Below are 20,249 nucleotides of genomic sequence, written 5' to 3'. Positions count from 1 at the left end.
CTGATGAGGGGAGTCTGACTGTTAATTTTGGTCATTGCTTATTTCGATTTCACTCATCGTATACATTTTCTCTGCGGCTAGAAAATGCTTTACGTTCGAAACTCCCAGGAACGTTAATAATTATTTCTAATAATACTAAAAAGTGAAGGTGCGTCGATCACAAGGCCTTTCGTCCAAATCAACTTTACATCCTCAGACTTGGGTCAAGGAATACTTTGAACCACATCGGCTAAAACGAAAAGGTAAAAATACGATTTTCATATGTATAGCGCGTCATGAATGTATATTGTGATATCTAGATGTATAATATAAATAATTGAATAAATTCCCTTAGAAGTGGGGGAGAAAAATGTACCTGCTTTCAAGAAGATTAGAACAAGTCATCCCTCAATTTTATCTGGCTCGTCGCTTGTACTGTCTTTTCCCCTTCTATCGAAGAACCTGTTGAGGAATTGGAAGCCATTTCAACTGGTTACTATAAGTCTCCCATAGCCCGACGCTATTGCATGTCACAACGATCCACTCCCCGCTCCGACAATCCTTAACCCACCACCACTACTCCCCATCCCGTCAGCGGTGACAGAATAAGCAAGCCAGTAGCGAGACGGGTGCCAAGCGACAGCGGGGACGCCGACAGAAGTTCCAGGGCCGCTTCCAATTCCAGCTACCCCGTTGGCTCCAGCCGCAGAGCCCAGTCCTCCTGTAGGAATGGTATATACACTTTCTCCCGTTTCAGCGTGGAAAATCTCGAGCCCAGAGCCGCCACAGCCGGGCTCGTCGCAAGCTCCCACGATAAATCGACCGTCCCAGCTCCAGCTGACGCCCCTTACGGCGCCGCCGTTGGCACTTGATACGGTGCGTTTGCAGATCCAGTCTGTGGTGTCCCAGAGGGATATTAAAGCGTCACTTCCGCCAACGGCTAGGTAGCGCGATGTAGGGCTGAGTGCGATTGAAAGACACGCGGATGTGTGGGCATGGATTGTGTGGAGGAGGTTGAATGACGGGTAGGAGACGACTTTTACGGTACCGTCACCGGTGGTGAGGAAGAGGTCGAGATCGGAAGTATTAAGAGAGTGTGAAAATGCGGTAGCGTTGGTTTGGACTGGTTGTGGATGTGGCGTGAGTGCCTTGAAAATGTTGGTCGGGGCGGTGGTTCCGGAGGGTGTTTGAAGAGCGGGGGTAGACGGAGACTCGACTGAGATGGGTATTAATGTGTCATCCTGTAGGTAGGGGACAGATATATAAGCCAATTGAACATGATGTAAATGCGCCCTTTGCGCTCCGAATGATGCTGAGCAAAAAAGCAAGCCAATCAGTCACGCTTGTGACTGTACGATCTGCGCGAACGAACCTTCCTGCCCACGAGTATTACGCTTCCATCAGCAGTCCATGCCATCGTAAATGCCTCGCCTCCTACATCCACGCGGCTAATACACGTTTTAGACCGTACATCCCAGAAACGGACAGTTCCATCACTCGAGCAGCTTGCCAATTCCGATTCTTTGACAGGGTTAAAGGTAACCTTTTCTATACCAGAAGAATGTCCACGCAGCTCCGTCGAGTACTTTACATGTGTGCGCTCAGGGTTCCAGATGCGTAGGGTGCGATCCACCGAGCCGGTTGCGATCAAGCTGCCCGTCGGATTCCATGCAAGGGTACGAATGCTGTATGAGGCCCAGAGTCAGGTTGAAGGCTTCAAGATCAATCAGAAAGAGACAGCCCTAAAAAAAAAAATGAAGCATTGATAATTCATACGTATGAGAGCCCGGGCCTCGCGCTGCAGGGTCATAATAGCTCTGAATTTTCAAGCTGCCGAACAATTGGCCAAATCGGTCCTTTGGGACCATCCGTCGAGATGGGGCTGGGGGCATGATGGTGGATGGCAGAAGCCCATGCCTCTCAACAATATAAAGGGCGGGAAATTGCGTTAAGTTCGCAACGTACGTTAGGATATGCTCATGGTTACAGAAAGGGTTGTGGAACGTTGTCGCGATGGCAGCGGGGTTTGGGGATTCTTCTTCGGTGTCAAGTTTATCGAGAGCTTCTGGAAACATCGCGGGCACGGTCGCTCGGTTAGATGCTGCCCATAGGGCCATTGGCGCTTGCGCTTATCGCTTGTTCGAGACTGCGTAACGAGAACAAACGAATGTTAAATTTATCCCAAGACTCCATGCACCTTTGGTGAAAACTCAAACAATTCACCTTTTTTTCTTCGTTGCCATGCATGACATTCACAATTAATGCTCTGAGGCTAGGTGACCTAGCAGCTCACAAAGGGAGTTATGGTTACTAGTATATAATGATAGCTCTTGGAAGCCATCAAACGTCGAACTGATGGTGGGTTCGTTTTGAAGCCAGGATTTGCGGCGTAGGGTGCTCTTGCAACAACTTCAGCTAAATATGTACAGCTTGTCTCGGTTGGGGCCGGAGCGTCCATATCTTATATTGTATTGAAATGCATTAATTAACTATATCGACACTTCAATAACTCATGTAGAAGAATAATGAAAGCGATGGAGGCTTAGTATGGAATTGGAGGGAACAATGCTTAAATTTAAGCTTATTCTTAGGACTTCCCGCGCAAACTAATTTTGACCTCACTCACACTCTGATACCAATTGTTGGTTCGCGATTGTCAGCATCTCAGGGTCTAACAGACAAAGAAAATAGGAAGGCAATTGCTAGCAGGATGTATGAAATAGATGACCCTGATTTACAAAAAGAGAAATGCTATACCACGATTGGGAAACTACCTCCCTTTGTTGATCCCCGGCAGCCGCCCGTCAAAAAATGTCCCTTTTCCTCCATCTCTAAACACCCTTTCGTGCATTCTGTAAGTAGGCCTTCTCAGTCCATCAATTGAATGTTTCAGTGTCAGCATGTAAAAGCAATTTCTATGGAGTTAGTTTCTAATATGCAGTTAAGACATCTCTCATCCTACCTAAGGAAATTTATGACTCGGTTTGGGATTCCATATCCAGCCGAATTCAAACTCCCCAATATGCTAAAGTGATCATGCCGTTGTCGGTTTTGGTGGAGCGTGATTTTTTCAATTGCTATATTAAAATTGGTATTCGAGATTTCCCATTATTTCATCCGGATATGTCCCCTAATACCAACCACTGCAGCCCAGTGCTTTGTTATCTAATGTCAATGTATAGGCGATATCCTCTTGATCTCCGAAGGCAGAAGCGGTGTGGATAATGTGTACACCCTCCACAATGGTTTGTCATCTTCTCCCTTTTATAACTAGAGAGCCACAATACAATCACAATACTAACGCATCATTCCAGGAGTTCTCCGATTAGAGTTGGATAAGAATTCGTTTGAGCGCGCCGGCCTCGACGGCAAACCAATCCGTAGTGGGGGGAGAAAACACGTCAAAGAGAGATACGGTATTTTCATTTCGTTTCTTCATTTAACCAGGAACTGCTGGCTAATTTACACATCTAGCCGTGGAAATCAACCTTAGACTCCCATCAATGCTTCATGGGAAGAAGGGCTTCGAGCGGATCGTTTGGGCTTTCAAGAACGTACTAACAACATCTGTAACTTGGTTGTTCTGCGACTTAACCCCGTCACCAACTTACTCAGAGGAAGGTAAAAATTCTTCTTCTATTCTGGCTCTCTACCTTTTCCTCTTTGTCGTAACATTTCCCACACAGATGCACCGATAAAAAAACACTATCCTCAGATATTGCAGTGCACCCCTGAAGTGAATATCCTCGGGTCGATCACTGTTCCACCGTTATTTTTATCAGGTCTTGAAACTGGCACTGGACTAGAGTTCCTCCACGAAACTTGCGACGAGATTCAAGAATGGCTCGGACTGGTTTTTCTCAATTCTCCACGCGTGCATGCCAACGATACCATTGATCCATACTTGAGTCGCTACGCACCTCCGAACCAAGATGAATGTCGGCCAGTCGATCTGGTTAGAATTTCCTGGGAAGGATTGCTCCATTCAGCGTGGATAACACAGCTATTTGCATTTACATTGTGAGTTCATCCCATGATTTTGCCGTCTGTTCATCCGGCGGTCGATCGCATTGCAAACCTGAAGTCTTGGTGAACTGCCCACATCCCTCCGCCCCCACTTCCGAATCCTTCAATAGGCAATTTATCATCATGAAAACATGTTTCTACTTCCAGAAATCCGCTAATGGTGACCAACAGGCGGAAATTCACCTTTGGGCTTTCGAAGACTGATGGGTGGTTTGCTCTTACATCTTTGGCGCTAGGCAGGGAGGCGGTGGAAAGCAAGGACGGATATACTGTTTTGTACCAGCCGTTGAATAAAGAACCTACTGGAGTTCAACAATCAGAAACTTCCGCGGCCGGAGAGAGACCCCAGCATCAGTTTATCTGTTGGGAGTACGCAGGGGGCTCGTCGTATGATTAATCGAATTAATGAGGCTTGATATTTGCCGAAATGACAAAGATAAGGACTATATTGTGAGTCGCATGGCATTAATGTTACACTGTGATGATTTATATAAAACGGAAATCGAAGCTCCCTAAGTGCCTTGGCAGATTGGCCGAAAAGCGATAACAGCGCAGGAAGAGTATCGAGCTGAGATTATCATCCAACGTGTAGATACTAGTTAGACCAAAATACAAAGGCGGATAAGACCAAAAAACGATATCAATCATAACCCAATTAGGCAATCAAGCTAGAAACGCTATGTCAAATTGTTCATCACATCCCTCAATACCGGTCTCGTTGCTACAATCCTCGCACCGTCCAAGAGCTTCCCCCCCAGTTTGTGCGGCCTCTTTTGGCAAGCAGATGACTGTCTGTTCTTGACTGGGCTCAACGCCATGCGATGTTTAGCCTTCAGAGGACTCTGATCAGGATCGGAGCTTTTTTTAGCCGGGCTCTTCTTCTTCTTTGGACTGATTGAATTTGATCGCATAGCTTCCGTGATTTTAAGCGGACTCAACTGCGTCAGCCCGTTCTCCATATTTTCAAAAACATGTTCTTCAACAGCCGTACGCGGCAAATCATACGTCCATCCCTTCGAATCCATAAGGTGGACGAATTTTCCTAGTAGTTCATTGCCATCACGGAGCGTATTCTTGCTTCCCACAATGAGCAACTTGGTTCGCGCGCGAGTAAACGCGACGTTCACACGTATATATATATAGTTTTGAGCCTGTGATAATCGTGTGCTGTGAAATTCTTTACTGGATTTTAGTTACTAGTACTGGTAGTCACTCTGTTATTGTTCGATGCTTCTGCGAATCATGAGTTGATAAGGATTGGTGAATCTGATGGATTTAACTGAGCTCCGGTAGAGAGTTACGATACCGATATCCTGAGCTGAGATACCTACGGAAAGGAAAGATTCGACGAACTGCGCGCAGAGCACGGCTTCGATGTGATTTATGATACGGGAACCCTTGGATGACTCTATGGCCTGAGGTTGCAAAGGGTCAGTATTGACAAGTCTGGTTCTTGCGACAGGGTCGAGCAGATCGCGGATCCAACACCGTCCATATCGAGATCCTAGGCAGGAGTTTCGGAGGTTGGGAGACAGCGATGATGGGTCGACATGGTGTTGTTTTAGCCCATGGAGGTTGGGGATTTTGAGGTAACTTTTGGCAACTTCTGGTGTTCCACACTTGAGATGTCCGGAGTATATAAGGATGTTCGAAAGGAGCATGATATCCTCACACATTCGATATTGATGCTCCAAATTAACAACAGAGGCTGGATGTAAATCGCAGAGAAGTTTAAACAAACTGACATCCAAGCCACCCTCCTGGGCCTGCTTATCCTGAACGAGAGGAGGCAGCTGATAGTGGTCTCCAACAAGGATGAACGTTTTCGCCATACGAATAGGACCTAGGCAAACCGGGAGAGTTATTTGGGACGCTTCGTCAACAATACAGAAATCGAACATGCGGCTGTTAAAGATAGGATGATTAATCCCCAAGCATGTGGTCGCCACGATCCGGGAATTTTCATAAATATCCTTCAACTCCTCTATCGTCTCTTTGGGAGTAGCTGCCAAATCAGCAAACTTTCGAACATCTGGGTGAATTTTTGTTGTGGCACCTAATCTCAAAGTGCGGATGTTGTCGTCCTTTATTTTTAACAAAATATTGTCCACAGCAGTATGAGTATAAGAGGTAAGAAGGACGCTTTTGCCTTGAGATGCGAGAGCCCGTATAATATGGGCTATGGTAGTTGTTTTCCCGGTTCCTGGCATCCCTAAAACCAGAGCATAATCATTTGCGCTCATTACTTTCTCAATCGCTCCCTTTTGGTCAATATTTAGCTCGGTTCCAGCAAGCCATGGTATGGTTGACGAAGAAATTGAGTTGAATGAAGGAGCATGGCCATCAATGATCAAATCTCTTAGTCTCCTAGTTTGGGGCATGTTCCTATCCATCATACAGACAAGATTATTTCGGACGGTGGCCATTCCATTGCTGAATTCATCTTTGTCCAGGCGGTACAAATTCGTGTCTTCAACCCTTTCTAGTAAAATCGTCGATTCAGAGCCGCCGGTTTCAATAATCCCCATGATTCCCGTAAAGGCTTGATGTCGTTCCGCATCGAAATTTGAACACCTCATTCGGGCATTATGGAGACGCCTGTCAACTGCAACGGAGATCCGCTTACGACTAATATGCGTGATGTATCCGTTGGCGAGTGCGAAATGGCCCTTTTCGTCAGAAACAACGATAGGCTCCCCGACACTGAGCTGTGAGTCCCCGAAAGTGAAGTTTGAAGGTGGTTTGTACTTGTAAAACGTATACCTAAAACGATTAATTTTTGGTACACCGGTTTCTTCGTAGGCAGAGCCCGGCTCGACCATAACATTACCGAAGCAGCGGCCAACCCCCTCGCGTTCATTACTTAGCATGGTCCATAACTCCCTTCGAAATTTAATGATATCTCGCTCTTCCATGGTCAAAAGCGCATCCCATTTCTTGAAGAAGTTTTGGTGAGAGGGTGTAAGGTGTCCAACAACTTCAAGGAAACTACTTCCCATTCCGCTGCTTTCCCCATCTCCGTCATCCATAACTTTGTGGTAGATGAAGCATGCATTTTTAGCGTAGCACTGGTTGCATATCCGTGACTGTTTGAGCATTGGAGGTAATTCTGAATTTTTATATATGAACTCCGCGAGGCGGTTGCGCTGCTGTATTATTTGGAGGATTTCGTTTCGGATAGCTCGAACTCTGAATGTCTTAGTTGATTCGAGATAATAAAGTAGTCCGAAAGTCACGTCAATATCTATACGTGACTGGTTAGCAAATCTGAATTCTCACTTGTGTCCCCCAAACATACCGTATCTGTCAGAAAGAAGTAAGGTGTACAATGCCGTTTGTGCCCTGTGAGCCTCGTTGGAATGGTTCCGTCCAGTTTTTAGCTCGAATGGGACAGTAAGCGTTTTCCGCCCTGTCCCTTCCTGGACGACCACTTGCACTGTCGCATCGATATTGCCTTTTAATCCGTACATAGGAGACCATATATGTTCCTCGATTTCAAGAAGTTTGTTGATGCTCAAACACGAACTTGTTCCATTCCTGTCTTCAACAATCGACTCTCTCTATAAATTCGTCAGCATAGTTGTAAATTTTCAATCTAAAGAAAAGTTCCAGTTCATACCGTAGGGTGAGATCGCATGAATGTTTCTGCCCATGCTTGGAGAGCCGGCATTTTGCTCATTAAATACTCGGTGGCTTCGGAAAATTCGACTTGGATCTCATACAAACTCTCCACATAGTGTTCCAAAGTGCTCGAAATAACTTCACGCAACCAGTTTAAATCCCATCGGTTCGCGCTCGCGGCGGCCTGGAATATTTCATGAAGAATATGGCCATAAACTTGCGGCTTGTTGGCCTCGCTAGTGGCTTTAACGCGGTCTTGGAGAACAGCGCGGCGCGGACAAGTAAATGAATCCGCCACCACCGTTGCTGAGATTAGATGATCAGGGTGAAGGATTATCAGATTCTCGGAATTATCCACTACGCATTGTCCCATGAGATCAAAGCTCCCGATGAGGTGGATATAAGAGCCTTTTGCGCATGGAGTATCATACCATGATTCCCGCAAACTGATAGCTCGATTGTTATTCGTTTTCTCCTCCTGAACAAACAGAACCTGTTTTCATATTAGCATATGATAAATTGAGTATACAGGATATCAGAAATCATACTCTTTGAGGCTTTAATTGGCCTTTGCAATTGAGATATGTATCTTCAGCCGAGTCAAGTACGAGATACCGATTAATGGCCTGCGGTGATTTATAATTCTTTCCACGACTTAGTAAAGGTCTTTAAAAGGTGCTTATTGATACACGGGATGACCAACTTGACTCGAAACATTCGTACCAGCAGTCTTTTGCAATGCAATCCCAATGGACCCCAGGTCGATATCCTCATCGAATTCGTCATCGGAAGTGAATATCGCTCTGTCCAAAGTAGAGGTGTCCGCTTCATTCTTAGAAGCTGCTACTTCTCCGAGGTCATGAGCAAGGGACCCTTCTAAAATTCTGCTTTCCTGTTTGTTTGCATTTGTCTGTTCTCTCAAGTCATAACGTGCGAGAACTTGCTCCATTGCCTCAGAAAATTCGTTGTCACTATCGTGAAATTCTTCAACATCGTCGGAACTTGTATGGGCGTGTGAGGTGGGCGGCATGGAGTGCTTATAAGGTTTGTTGGGGGAATTGATACTAGGATCAGGTTGGCGATGCACAGTGGATGAAGCTTTGAGTGTTTCATTCTGTAGAGCATCGGGAGACGGACCAATTCCGGAATGGATGGGATTAAGCTGATTGCCAGCTGCCCCAGCAAATTCAAGAAAATCATCATCTAGACCATCTTCATCAAACTCGGACAACATCGCATTCAAGTCTTGTACGTTGTCCATAGCGTCTGTGTGAACAGGATCACTGGACACTACTCTTCTCGAGCTTCTAGAAGGTGTATCAATTGGATTGTTTTCATTATCATTCGTATATTTTAGCGATGATCCTGAGTATTCCGCTATATTATCAGAGCGCTCTGGTAAAGGAGTGGAGCTAGATGGGCCTGAAATTTCTTTTCTCGGCGATTTCAAGAGAGTTTCTTGTATTTTCCCGACCAGGAGGCTAATCTTGGATGACTTTGAAGTGCCCGCCCCAAGGAGCGAGTTGCGCGATCCAGCAAAAATGTCCTGAACTCTCTTCACAGCCTGCTGTGCATTGTCGACTCTTCTTCTCTTGGTATTAGACGTCGGCCAGTAGACATTGCAACTATTTGATCTGCGAAGCGTCGACAAATCCTTACCTGCTCGAACGTCTACCGGGGTTTGCGGTGAGGAGGCGATGAGATGGGAGAACTGAGGTTTTGGGGCATCACCACCAGGGTTTCCCGTGACTTTTCCGATATATTTGCTCCAAAGGTCCGCGGCGATGTCATGCTGGGGCGTTCTCAGGAACCTCTGAGAGGGTTGTGGGCTTGACACATTGTGTGTCGGATCCACTCCCAGAGGGGAACTGGTGGGTGATGCACTTCGATGGCGCTTTTTACCAGTTGCAAGAGGCGAGCCTGAGACGTCTCTAGGATTTGTGTTGCATGGCTCATGCTTCCAAAACACATGGTCTTCGGGAGTGATAGCTTTTCCTGGAGCTCTATTGAAAGCTTCCTCTGTATTGCTGATCAGATCAGCCAGGGGGATTCTATGTGCTGGAGTTTGAGGCAGTATCTTTTCGGGTTGGATCTCTTGGCATATCATTCCGTTCGATTGCGTAGCGGGCGCTGGTAAGTCGCCGTCTGCCATTAAAACTTTCGTATCCATCGTGCCCAGATCGTCACGATTTTGGTCAATGGTTGACATGTTATGGGAACACTCTTGTACAGACGGGACATAGCGAAAGGCATTTAACTTTATTCTCGAATTTGATGATATCAAGAAAACATCGCCAGGCATTACGGAGTCATTTGCTTGCTGCTCGAAATGGAAGGGTTGGACGCGTTTTCCCCCTTGAAAGGGAGACCGGCTCTATAGATAGAGAAACGCCATTCAAATTGCCCGCGGTTGGACCGTTGAGTAGGCGGTTGTGGAAAGGTATCCCGAAAACTGAGAGCCCGTGAACCTATTGTTGTTCGTGAGGAGACGACGTAGTATTGAATGGATATTGTGATCAAAACACGCCCGACGCGTAAATTGCACGCCAAGAGGCGGCCGTACCTGCATTATGTAATATTCAACTCTCGGTCAACAAACCAATTTGCCGCCTAGCGCGTTAAAAATAGCCGCTCCAGAAACAGTTATGCGCCTAGAGGCGGAACATTGTCCAGTGCATGTTGGGCGCCTTCACCGAGATCCGCCGAACTCGGCAACCTCATCCTCCTCGCTGCTCTGTTCCCCACGGCAATTCTCCTTCGCCCCTTTCTTGCGCAGACGTCCGTGCTCTTAATCGTGTTTTTCCGTGCCAACTGTACACTCAGGGACCCTGTTTGGCCCAGCTCCCTTCTGGCTTGTCGCGCAAAAATTTTTCAGAAGCATTTTTCTTTTTTTTTAAAGCTGTGGCCTCAATATGTCACAAGAGCAGCCTCTACCGTTCGTATACCAGTTCGCTGCAGGAGCAGTGGCTGGTATATCTGAAGTTAGTTTCCTCCTTCCTGGAATACCGACGGTCAATTAACAACTAACGACTGAGATTCTCGTTCTAGATTCTCGTAATGTATGATATCCCCGATCGGAACATGGTACTGCTAGGTACACAATACTATGAGTTGTATTAACAATATAATCGTATCAGGTATCCATTGGATGTTGTGAAGACGAGAGTGTAAGCATTGACCTGTTGAAAACGCCCCGTTCCTGGTTGTGTCAGAATTAATGTTCTGACGAATTATATAGTCAGCTTCAAGAAGGCGCCGGCGCAGGAGAGGAGGCATACAAAGGCATGGTAGACTGCTTCCGCAAAATTATTAAAAATGAAGGGTAGGGTGACTCTCTCTACGCTTGCCGATGTTTGCACACAAACTGATAAACTATTGGCTGTAGTTTCTCCCGTCTATATCGTGGAATCACGGCCCCTATTCTGATGGAGGCCCCAAAGCGAGCGACTAAATTCGCTGCAAATGACAGTTGGGGCTCCTTTTATCGAAACCTTTTCGGTATGGAGAAGACGAACCAACCTCTCGCGGTCCTCACTGGCGCCACCGCTGGTGCCACGGAATCGTTCGTCGTCGTTCCCTTTGAGCTCGTCAAGATTCGTCTACAGGACAAAGCATCCGCCGGTAAATACAGCGGAATGCTTGACGTAGTGAGCAAAATAGTGAAGCAGGAAGGCCCTCTTGCGTTATACAATGGTCTTGAATCTACACTTTGGCGTCATATTCTTTGGAACGCTGGATACTTCGGTTGTATTTTCCAGATCCGCTCCCAATTACCGCAGCCAGAACCAGGAAACAAGACCCAGCAGATGCGAAATGACCTGATCGCAGGTTCAATTGGGGGAACTGCTGGAACCCTTGTGAATACTCCGATGGATGTCGTCAAGTCCCGCATCCAAAACAGCCCAAAGACTGCCGGGTCAGTGCCAAAGTACAACTGGGCATGGCCAGCTCTAGGCACCATTATGAGGGAAGAAGGTTTCGGGGCGCTTTATAAGGGATTCACTCCTAAGGTGCTAAGACTTGGTCCCGGTGGAGGAATTCTTCTTGTTGTTTTCACCACTGTCACAGACTTCTTTCGGAAGTTGAGAGGGGAGTAAATATGAGTTGTATCTCTCATTTGACCCTCTTTCTCCCTTACCGTGACGACCGAATTCGCAAATGTTTTGGAATTTTACTGGGACAGACGCCATCCTAGCGAGTTCGTGTTTTAAGACAATATAGAGGAGCAGTGGTGGGGGTTGGCCTAAAAACACACCTTGGACGAAGTCAGGGCTTCCATATCTATGCAGCCGCTGCTGCCGTTGAGCTTCCTTGGTTTCTCCTCAATCACACCCGACTTCCCCGAAACACCGCTACAACAAGAAAACATATTCATATCTCTCAATATATCATTCAATTCTTACATCGTGATATTGTTCCTGCTTCAAACATTCCTCATATAGACTTTTCACTTCGTCTCCACATCCTTCATTCTCCCCTGCTTCTTCTTCCTCTTCTTCCACTATGTCGTTTTGTCAATTGGGTCAGCTTATTTTATCTCGGCATAACTGATCGTCATATTTTGCTTAGCTGGCCTTCTCAAAGAAAATATCGTTATTGGCTTTGGACTTGAAAAATAGCCCAGTCTGACAATTTTGGAGTGCTCTACGACAGGCACCAGGATTGCTCATGAGAGAAAGTGTGTTTGGTCATTTCTCATTCAAGTCCTTTTCCTGCGCGTTCATTCATGGACAGATTTATTTCCATTTTAGATTTCCTTAAGAGTTATTTTCATTTTGATTTGTCTGCGTGTGTTAACATTCAGTCCCAAGAAGAGATATATTGTTACATATATAGATCACAAAAGCAGAACCTCAAGAGCAAAAGAGCAAGCTAAACCACACACAGACTAGATAAGAATAAAGCTTGCGCCTGAAATGGGATTTTTTTTTCTCCCCACATATACTCCGTAGTTCTGCATAATTTCGTCATCGTGCTCTCCAAAGCGCCCCTCTCCCTTCAAACCCAGCAGCCCCACTCTATACCCAACAAACCAACCATGATTCCATGCAAGACGATAATCAACTTCAATCATCCCTACGTCCATCACCACCAGTGCTATCACTATCCCGTCCGTCCTCATACACAGTAAACTAGATTCTCCAAGTGTGAACAAAAAACAAAGCATGCGTATTCAATCAACAGTACATGTCGCGCGTAGACACAGCCTTAAGAAACGCACAGAAACACCACGGGCGCAATGCCAGAGCAAAGCACTGCACTGCACTGCACTGCAACAGCCCAAGCACCGCCCCTCCATCCCCTCCGTATTCTCTGCTCAACCCCCTGCATCTTCACCGGGATTAACTGGGAATAATCCGGGAAGACCAAAGCACCCATGCAGTCAAAATCAAAAGCTAGGAAACACGGCATATCATATAAAAACCGGCCGTTGTATGTACTGTACAGCACGGTACCGCCATCGTCCATACCAAAAATTCGTATCAAAGGCAAAGGAAAAAAGCCGGAGGGGAAAAAAAAAAAAAAGGACGAAGAAGAACCACAGTATGAATGGTCGCTCGAAGACCCCATTATTATTTCGCTTCAGGCGTCCAATGGATGATTCTGAAATTTAAACTTCATGTGAAGGATTCTGGAAGATGGGGAAACAACTTTATCGCTTACCGACCTGGAAGCAAAGAATAAGCACAAGACGGTTCCTAGAAAAACCAAGATTTTTTTTTTAAAACTCAACGGGTTTCAACTTTCAAGGTAAAGATTTGTCCAATTCTTGCCTTCACCGCTCATCCTGCTTACTTCAAAGAATCGAAAATAGTTAACCAACTTAAATGCTGACAGAGCTTGGATTTGATCCGTCACATCACTATCTCTCCTCTCCACTTGGCTCATCATATCATCATCACATGTCGAATTGAAAATTAACTTTTTGCTGATATGTGTGTATAACCATTTGATATCCATGTGGACATTGCTCTCTTGTTCTCTAGCTGGTTTCATACATAGATAGATTCGATAGATCGTTTCCAATTCAATGCAGACATATATCTCCAATTCTCCTTGATCAATACATACATACATTTTAGCTTATAGCTTACCTTTCTTCTCTTTATTATTATTGCATGGTACCACTTAGATCTGTATGATGCATGAGTCATGTTGAAATCTCTTAGAAGCGGTTATGTATGTAGGATGGAAAAGAAAAGGAAAGGAAAGGAAAGGAAAATATAGAGATAAAGAAAAATCAATACGAAACTCATTTAAACCGTCCCATACGGCAAAGTATTGTAACGGGGTCGTAACACCCCCACGTACCATATCTCCCAGTGCTGTATGATGGCATGGAACAGGCAAGGTGTGGCGGAATAGCTGTGAGGATGCGGCTCGGTCGGCTCGAGTATCAGGTCGCAGATTAGGAATGACAAGGGCATATCATAGGCTAAAAAAATTGCATCATGGAAGAAAGCCGATCTTAACTTAGTTAGGCTTTGACTGAAGCCGAAATCATAGATTATATTTTCCCTGCCGCATCTGATAAGTTTTACAGATAGAAAAGAGTAGAAAATGTTGCAAATATCTAAGGAGAGAAAGAGCTTAAGATATATTTAATGCTGTGATTATGTATGAAAAATTATATATGTCAAATGGGGATGATGAAAAACGCTGTAGCAAGACACTGAGACATGTTCGAAAAGGAATGATGAAGATAAAATATATGTTGAAAAGCGAATCGAAATAAAATAAACCGAACAGACATAGCAAAAACTGAAAGTGACACACAAACCCACCCCCTCAAAAAAAGGGGGGAAAGAAACTATGAACTCAGTACCAACCAGCCCCAAGGAAACAAACAACCGTAGCTCCACTACTCTTAGGAAAAAGACAAGGGAAAAAGAAGAAATAATACTGGAAGCTGATTCACAAATGGACAGAGATCATCCTCCTACAGAATAGGACATAGGTAGAAAGAATGCTCGCAGAAGGATATATAAAGAGATATATTATCAAAGAAATATGCAAGGTTGAAATACGAAAATAAGAGAAACTAGATGCGTAAATGTGACAAGATGTTGCAAGTTCATCAACCAGGGCAAAAGGGCAAAGGAAGGTAGGGTATATCCATGTCGATTATCAAATCCCATCATTGAACACTAAACATGTAAACGTGAAAAAGAAAGAAAAATTGGCAAGAACGCAGTCAAGAAGGATAGAAGTAAGAATGATAGACAACGTGGTTTCGCGGTGGAGAATAATAAATAAAAGGGACGGAATGCGAGAGCGTAAGGGAAATGAAGGGTGAAACATAACCAGGAGAATGAGAATGGGATCAATGAGAAATCAACGTCTTCTCCTCCCAGTACTGAATAAAGACACAACAAGGAGGCATTAGGGTTAAATCGGAGCAGGCAAAATAAAAATGAATAAGCAAACGTGCGTAAGAGATCAACGTAAAATGTAAGGGGAAAAATCAATAACGAAAACACTGATGAGTCGAATCGTAATATAAGAGAGATTAAGAAGGAGAATCGAGTCTGATGCTGTGAAGTCCAGTCCGTTAAAGAAGAAACAAAAGACCCGCTGCCACCTCACGGATCAACGCCAGCCATGCAACCTTGAACCGATCCAGATCGTGAATAAAGAGAAGAGGAAATACCAAAGATGCGACCAGATCTTAATTCATCTCCATAGAGTATTCGTCTTCCTCTTTAAAACTCATCCCGGCATGTCCAGAGGTATTCCAGTATTGTGGCTGAGTTCCACCACTGTTGGTCCCGCTCCCGCCGCTGTGAAAGGCTGGGCTAAGGCTCTGCGGGCTTAAGGTATCAGGTTGTAAAGCTTCTCCTGCAATGTTCGTATGTTTGGGAACGCGGAGGCCACTTCCTGGTGCTCGACTATAAGAGAACGTGTTTGGATCATTCTTTTCCATGGCATCAATAAGTTCAGTGCGCATGCGTTTCTCCTCTTCGGTTTGCTCAAATGGCCAAGTCCCACCAAGAGAGGTAATCAGCTCCGCGAGCTCATCTTCCTGTTGGAGCTTGACATGCATAACCCACATCAAATCCCTCATCCAACCCACAGCTCCGTTTAAAATATCACCCTTGTTGGGGCCCTTCTCCTTTTCTTCAATCGGCAAACCCATGGTGATGTTCCCAGCTGTGGCTCGGCGTCCGCTTCCTCCGGCAAGCAGCGATGTGGCGGCGTTTGTAGGGCTCAAACCGGATCCACCAGAATTAGCGAGAGCTGAGTTATTGGCAAGCTGCTTCCGAATCCTGTCATCTTCCAAACGATGGTGGGGTACGAGGTGAGAAAGGTCCTGAATTCGTTCGTTGATGTTGTCACGTCTCCGGCGTTCCACCATATTATGCGACGCACGTCGACGTCGTCTCTTGGCTTCTTGTGATTCCAAGCTCTGTGCGCTCGTGGAGTGATGATGTCCATGCACTGAGTCCACCTTGGTGGGTAACGAAGCATGCTTTCCGGATTTCAATATTTCAGAGATTCCCGTATGATGAGAGGGATGCCCGGGGGATGAAATTGGAGAATCGATCAATGACTGTGCACTACCGGGGGTGCCATCCCATTGACTTGACAGGGTTTTCTGATGGCGATTGTGTAAACTCACAGCGCGCATTGGTTGTGAGGAGAAACTACCCGAATCGGGCGTCCCAATATTAAGTCCTGCAATTGCAGGGGTCTTTGGAGTCATTGGGCTCCGGGCATCGGTAGAGTTGCGATCAACGCCATGGAAACCTGGCAGCCCATTGGCATAATGTTGGTCAAAAGGAGTATTCATTTTCACGTGGGGCGAATGGGCCTGTTGTCCTTGGTTTACACGGAACTGCTCATAGTTGAAGTTGTTGCGGATAAAGGGGCTTTGAATAGGCGCTCCATCGGGGGTACTGGAGTAGACATGCGTCATTTGGCCTTGATGGCTCATGGAGATACCCGTAGGTTGACGCTGTTGATCCTGAACAAAGCTTATGCTGTTATCCCGTCCAACACCATTTTGCCCATTGAGTTCCAGATCCAACAGCTCCGCTGTATCAATGCTGGAGTTCCCGAGATTGAAACTGGATGATAAGTTTTGTTGGGAGCCGAACGGATATGACATGAAAGTTCCATTTTGCATTGTGAGTTCCGATGGGTCAATACCGTCGTTGGCGACGGAGTGCCCGAAATTAGATCCGAATGACGGACTAGGCATCCCAAATGCTGAGCCTGACATCACAAATTGATGTGGATTACTGCTCTGCTCTTCGGGTTCGTTTTTAATAAATGTGGTTTCAGCCATGACTGTTGCAGATATGTAGGGAGAATCTCGTGGTGAAATCTAACACTGTGGGTGCTGGTTTTCGAGACCAGCAAACGGAAAAGTAAAAGCGAGCCAGTAAAGGGGGACTATGAACGATATCCCTCCGAGTGTCGCAGAGTGGCCAGATCAAGCGGTACGGTGGCACTGGTGCTACATTCATTCATCAGTTTCCATGTCAAAAATAATATATATCATCAGGTAGCATGTTGAAAGGATAGCGTTGATATATATATGGGACTGGTCTTCCATATTTCTTCCAGTCCACACACGGGTTCACATTCATGATATGCCAGTTACATACCGTTAGGTAACTAACTATCCCCTCGTCACGGCACACAACAACGTAAAGGATAATATGCAAACGATTCGAGAGAGCTCACTCGAGAGGGGTTTTAACAATATGTTCCCCTCTTCCTGTTAGCGGATGCGTGCAGGAGAGCTCGAGGTGGTGGACAGGAACGAGGCTGTCGAAGGTGGATGCTGAAACAGTCTAGGAACAGCGAGAAAAGCGGTAGTCAGAACGTGGCGCAATCGCTGGAACTGCAGATAGTAAGGAGTAAGTGGAAGGTCGAGATAACGGCAGGCTACGTAAAAGTCAGGTGTATCTGTGTGGTTGGTAGGTAGTTGTCATGGCTGATCAAGGATGCATGACATGGGGTGGGAGCATTCACTGGAAGCTTGTGGAATGGGAAGAGAGGCGGTAAGAGGGTAAACAGTGGTAAACGAAACAATATAGGCGGAGATGAACGTGAAAAGCAGTGTGTATAGAAGTAGAGAGGAGAGAGTAGCCAGCAGCGATAGGTGAGTGCAGCGTTGATGACTATATACAATTGCGGGTGTGATGAGACAAGAGATGAGGTGCTCGACGGGGCAGACAGATAGTGGGAGGAAGCACTGTGGCAGGATGCGGAAGATAAAAAAGGAACAGCAAAAAAACCCAAAAATACGACAGATACGCGTTGGCAGGAGGCGGTCATTGGAAACCAGGGTACGGTACGGTACCATACGCCCGCCCGCCCGCTTGGGACGTGTATTTCTAGCCCAAGGCATCCTTTCCCCCCGCCAACAACGACAACGGATATTGGAGTCAATGATTCATTGCAACCCGAGCTCAACTCATCAATCGCCAATCATCCACTTGGCTAGCCATACAGCCTGCCTCTCTTTCTCTGTCGGATTTGGCCAGAGAATAGTGATCAATCAAAGAGGGGTGAGGAGGTCGAGAATGGCCCCCGGCTGGGCAGAGCAGCTTCCAAATTTAACAATTCAGGCTTTTGCCTCTTTGCCCTTCCTTATTGCCAAGATCTTCTGTTGGTTGTTGTGTGTGGCTGCCGCTAAAGAAAATCAACGAAGCGAGGAATGGGGCCGGTCCTGTAAAAACAGCGGCCCAAGCCTCGAGCGGAGACATCAAGAACCTGGAGAAATAGATCTGGCGCGGGGCAAAACATGGCTTCATATGGATGAGGGGATCAGGACTATCGGGATGAACGAAGAAACACAGCGAGAAGACAAGGGAAATAAATGAATATATATGAAAAAGGGGATTCGACTGACAATGAAGATGATGTGGGATATCAGGTATTTATTTAAAAAAAAATAAAAAAAAAATAAGAAATAAGAAATATATATATATAGGATACCAATGTGTACGTGTTTTTTCCAATTAAAAAAAATGAACATTACTCACTGACTCGATTAAATCTAGATAGCCGCCGATGCAGGGAGCTAAAATATGCAGAGATCAAAAACTGCGGGGTTTTGCGTTACTTCGCCAGGGTGTACGGTATCACACAAAACAGTGCAGCTGGCTTGGTTGTTTGCTCCGTGCGATGCGATATGATGCGAAAACGGCGGCAATATCACAGACAAAGGAACTCAATGTTCACCTTTGCACTGTGGAGCAGGTTGAGAGCGTGAGGAAAAAAAAAAAAGAACACCCAGCTACCCCGTGTCTATTTTGACGCCACGGAAGAAAGCGAGCTGTATCGCGCAATCGCTAATAGTAATGACAAAAACGCGCTGTTGTTGGTGGTTGGAAGAGCCGTTTTGAGGTTTCTGTATGTTTGTGCGTACTGAAGCAGGATCCTTTGGATGGTTCGATGGCTAGGATGCAGTAGAGAAGAACGTCCAAACAGAAAACCATCTAACTGCTGTGCAGAGCAAATGATGTTAATAATAGTCAGGGAAAAAAAAGAACCAGATAAGAGGGCCCAGGCGGGCAGTATATAGGCATTTGCCGAATCAGAGAAACGGGATTTTGCAGTCAGTGAAAAGCTGTCTTTGTCCTTTCTCCTGCGCGCAAGCGTAGCGATAAGGGCCGGCGAGATCGAATATCATGCACGGATTCCGGCAGGGAACGAGATGGAAAAGCAAATGAAATGCAGCAGCGAACGAGGGGGAAGGAGCTGGGAGCTGGGCGAGGGGGGTTGGATGGTTAAAACAAATTTATGACCCAGCGGGGCGCGCCAGTGTGCTGCAGCTCTCATTTGCGAATGACGGCGCTGGTCATGCAGGGCGTCGATCATTTAATATCCATATCCACGAGGTTTTGCATTTCTGGAACTAGCTTGCTTTTGTATTTTTATTTTTATTTTATTTTTTCCCAAACGTCATACAAATTGTATAGATACATTGGTTTGGGGGACAAAATGGTCTTGTAGGGCTAATTCGGCACGCTGAAGCGTGTGTGCTAGTTTATATAGATTCACAGAGCAAGGGATTACGCTTCCCGACACGCGCACCCACACCCACACCGTGAGGAACTAACCCTGCTTATAATAGCCCAGGAGAGAGAAAATCAGGTTTTGCTGTTTGCCTACCTAACGGCGTCCTGCTACTGTAATCATGTTGGGGCTACGCTGAAGGAAGAGGGAGGCAGAATGGGGGGATGGGGTTCCCAGAGAACAACAACAACCACAATAACAATAACAAATATTACTATTATTAAAAGGGTGGTGAGCGTCCAGAATATAAAGTAGGGTTAACCAGCGGAGGTGCTAAAGAGAAAGCAAAACAAGAATCAAGCCCCATGGACGAGACAAGACAGGCAGACAGGCAGACCAGCAGGCAGCAAAGAAAAAAAAAAAAGCGAGGCATCACCACCACCACTATCGTCGTCGTCGTCAGCTGTCGCGTCTTTGCCTGGGCAATGTGACTCCTTCCGTATCTCTTGATATTTGTAGGGAGTAACTTTGGAGGCAAAGTATAATCAGGAGATAGTATTTTTCTGGAAATAGTTCAACCCCTCCCTTTCATTCACACAACTGGGTTGGGTGCGGAGACAAAAAGGCAAACGCGACTCCGGAAGAGAAAT

General features: G+C 45.9%; 7 protein-coding genes across 7 annotated transcripts; 3 read left to right on the top strand and 4 right to left on the bottom strand.

Moving 5' to 3' along the window:
- Positions 1 to 231: 231 nt before the first annotated feature.
- HCBG_03331 (WD domain-containing protein) lies at positions 232 to 2,096 on the bottom strand (the record flags this gene model as incomplete). The annotated part of the gene is made up of 3 exons (XM_045430380.1): positions 232 to 1,220; positions 1,352 to 1,664; positions 1,756 to 2,096. 3 exons carry the CDS (start codon positions 2,094 to 2,096, stop codon positions 510 to 512), a joined length of 1,365 nt encoding a protein of 454 aa, XP_045288523.1.
- Positions 2,097 to 2,675: 579 nt separating this feature from the next.
- HCBG_03330 (uncharacterized protein) lies at positions 2,676 to 4,209 on the top strand (the record flags this gene model as incomplete). The annotated part of the gene is made up of 7 exons (XM_045430379.1): positions 2,676 to 2,833; positions 2,926 to 3,070; positions 3,162 to 3,224; positions 3,294 to 3,395; positions 3,454 to 3,600; positions 3,666 to 3,851; positions 3,983 to 4,209. 7 exons carry the CDS (start codon positions 2,690 to 2,692, stop codon positions 4,207 to 4,209), a joined length of 1,014 nt encoding a protein of 337 aa, XP_045288522.1.
- A 473-nt stretch (positions 4,210 to 4,682) lies between these two features.
- HCBG_03329 (bifunctional ATP-dependent DNA helicase/ssDNA endodeoxyribonuclease DNA2) lies at positions 4,683 to 9,928 on the bottom strand (the record flags this gene model as incomplete). Its single annotated transcript, XM_045430378.1, has 6 exons — positions 4,683 to 5,156; positions 5,337 to 7,249; positions 7,304 to 7,565; positions 7,625 to 8,119; positions 8,175 to 8,270; positions 8,330 to 9,928. The coding sequence occupies 6 exons, from the start codon at positions 9,926 to 9,928 to the stop codon at positions 4,683 to 4,685; spliced, it is 4,839 nt and encodes a 1,612-aa protein (XP_045288521.1).
- A 385-nt stretch (positions 9,929 to 10,313) lies between these two features.
- Positions 10,314 to 11,873, top strand: HCBG_03328 (mitochondrial 2-oxodicarboxylate; the record flags this gene model as incomplete). The annotated part of the gene is made up of 5 exons (XM_045430377.1): positions 10,314 to 10,607; positions 10,675 to 10,685; positions 10,764 to 10,793; positions 10,865 to 10,948; positions 11,012 to 11,873. The coding sequence occupies 5 exons, from the start codon at positions 10,539 to 10,541 to the stop codon at positions 11,721 to 11,723; spliced, it is 906 nt and encodes a 301-aa protein (XP_045288520.1).
- An 819-nt stretch (positions 11,874 to 12,692) lies between these two features.
- Positions 12,693 to 13,138, bottom strand: HCBG_03327 (uncharacterized protein; the record flags this gene model as incomplete). The annotated part of the gene is made up of 2 exons (XM_045430376.1): positions 12,693 to 12,729; positions 12,848 to 13,138. 2 exons carry the CDS (start codon positions 13,093 to 13,095, stop codon positions 12,693 to 12,695), a joined length of 285 nt encoding a protein of 94 aa, XP_045288519.1.
- A 2,027-nt stretch (positions 13,139 to 15,165) lies between these two features.
- On the bottom strand, positions 15,166 to 16,915 carry HCBG_03326 (GLCD gamma; the record flags this gene model as incomplete). The annotated part of the gene is made up of 1 exon (XM_045430375.1): positions 15,166 to 16,915. The coding sequence occupies one exon, from the start codon at positions 16,913 to 16,915 to the stop codon at positions 15,296 to 15,298; it is 1,620 nt and encodes a 539-aa protein (XP_045288518.1).
- A 1,246-nt stretch (positions 16,916 to 18,161) lies between these two features.
- On the top strand, positions 18,162 to 18,461 carry HCBG_03325 (uncharacterized protein; the record flags this gene model as incomplete). The annotated part of the gene is made up of 1 exon (XM_045430374.1): positions 18,162 to 18,461. The coding sequence occupies one exon, from the start codon at positions 18,162 to 18,164 to the stop codon at positions 18,459 to 18,461; it is 300 nt and encodes a 99-aa protein (XP_045288517.1).
- Between the last annotated feature and the right edge of the window lie 1,788 nt (positions 18,462 to 20,249).

This window comes from Histoplasma capsulatum (genome assembly GCF_000150115.1).
Source record: "Histoplasma capsulatum G186AR genomic scaffold supercont2.4, whole genome shotgun sequence".
Lineage (NCBI taxonomy): Eukaryota > Fungi > Ascomycota > Eurotiomycetes > Onygenales > Ajellomycetaceae > Histoplasma > Histoplasma capsulatum.
This window is presented reverse-complemented; position numbering and strand designations above follow the sequence as displayed.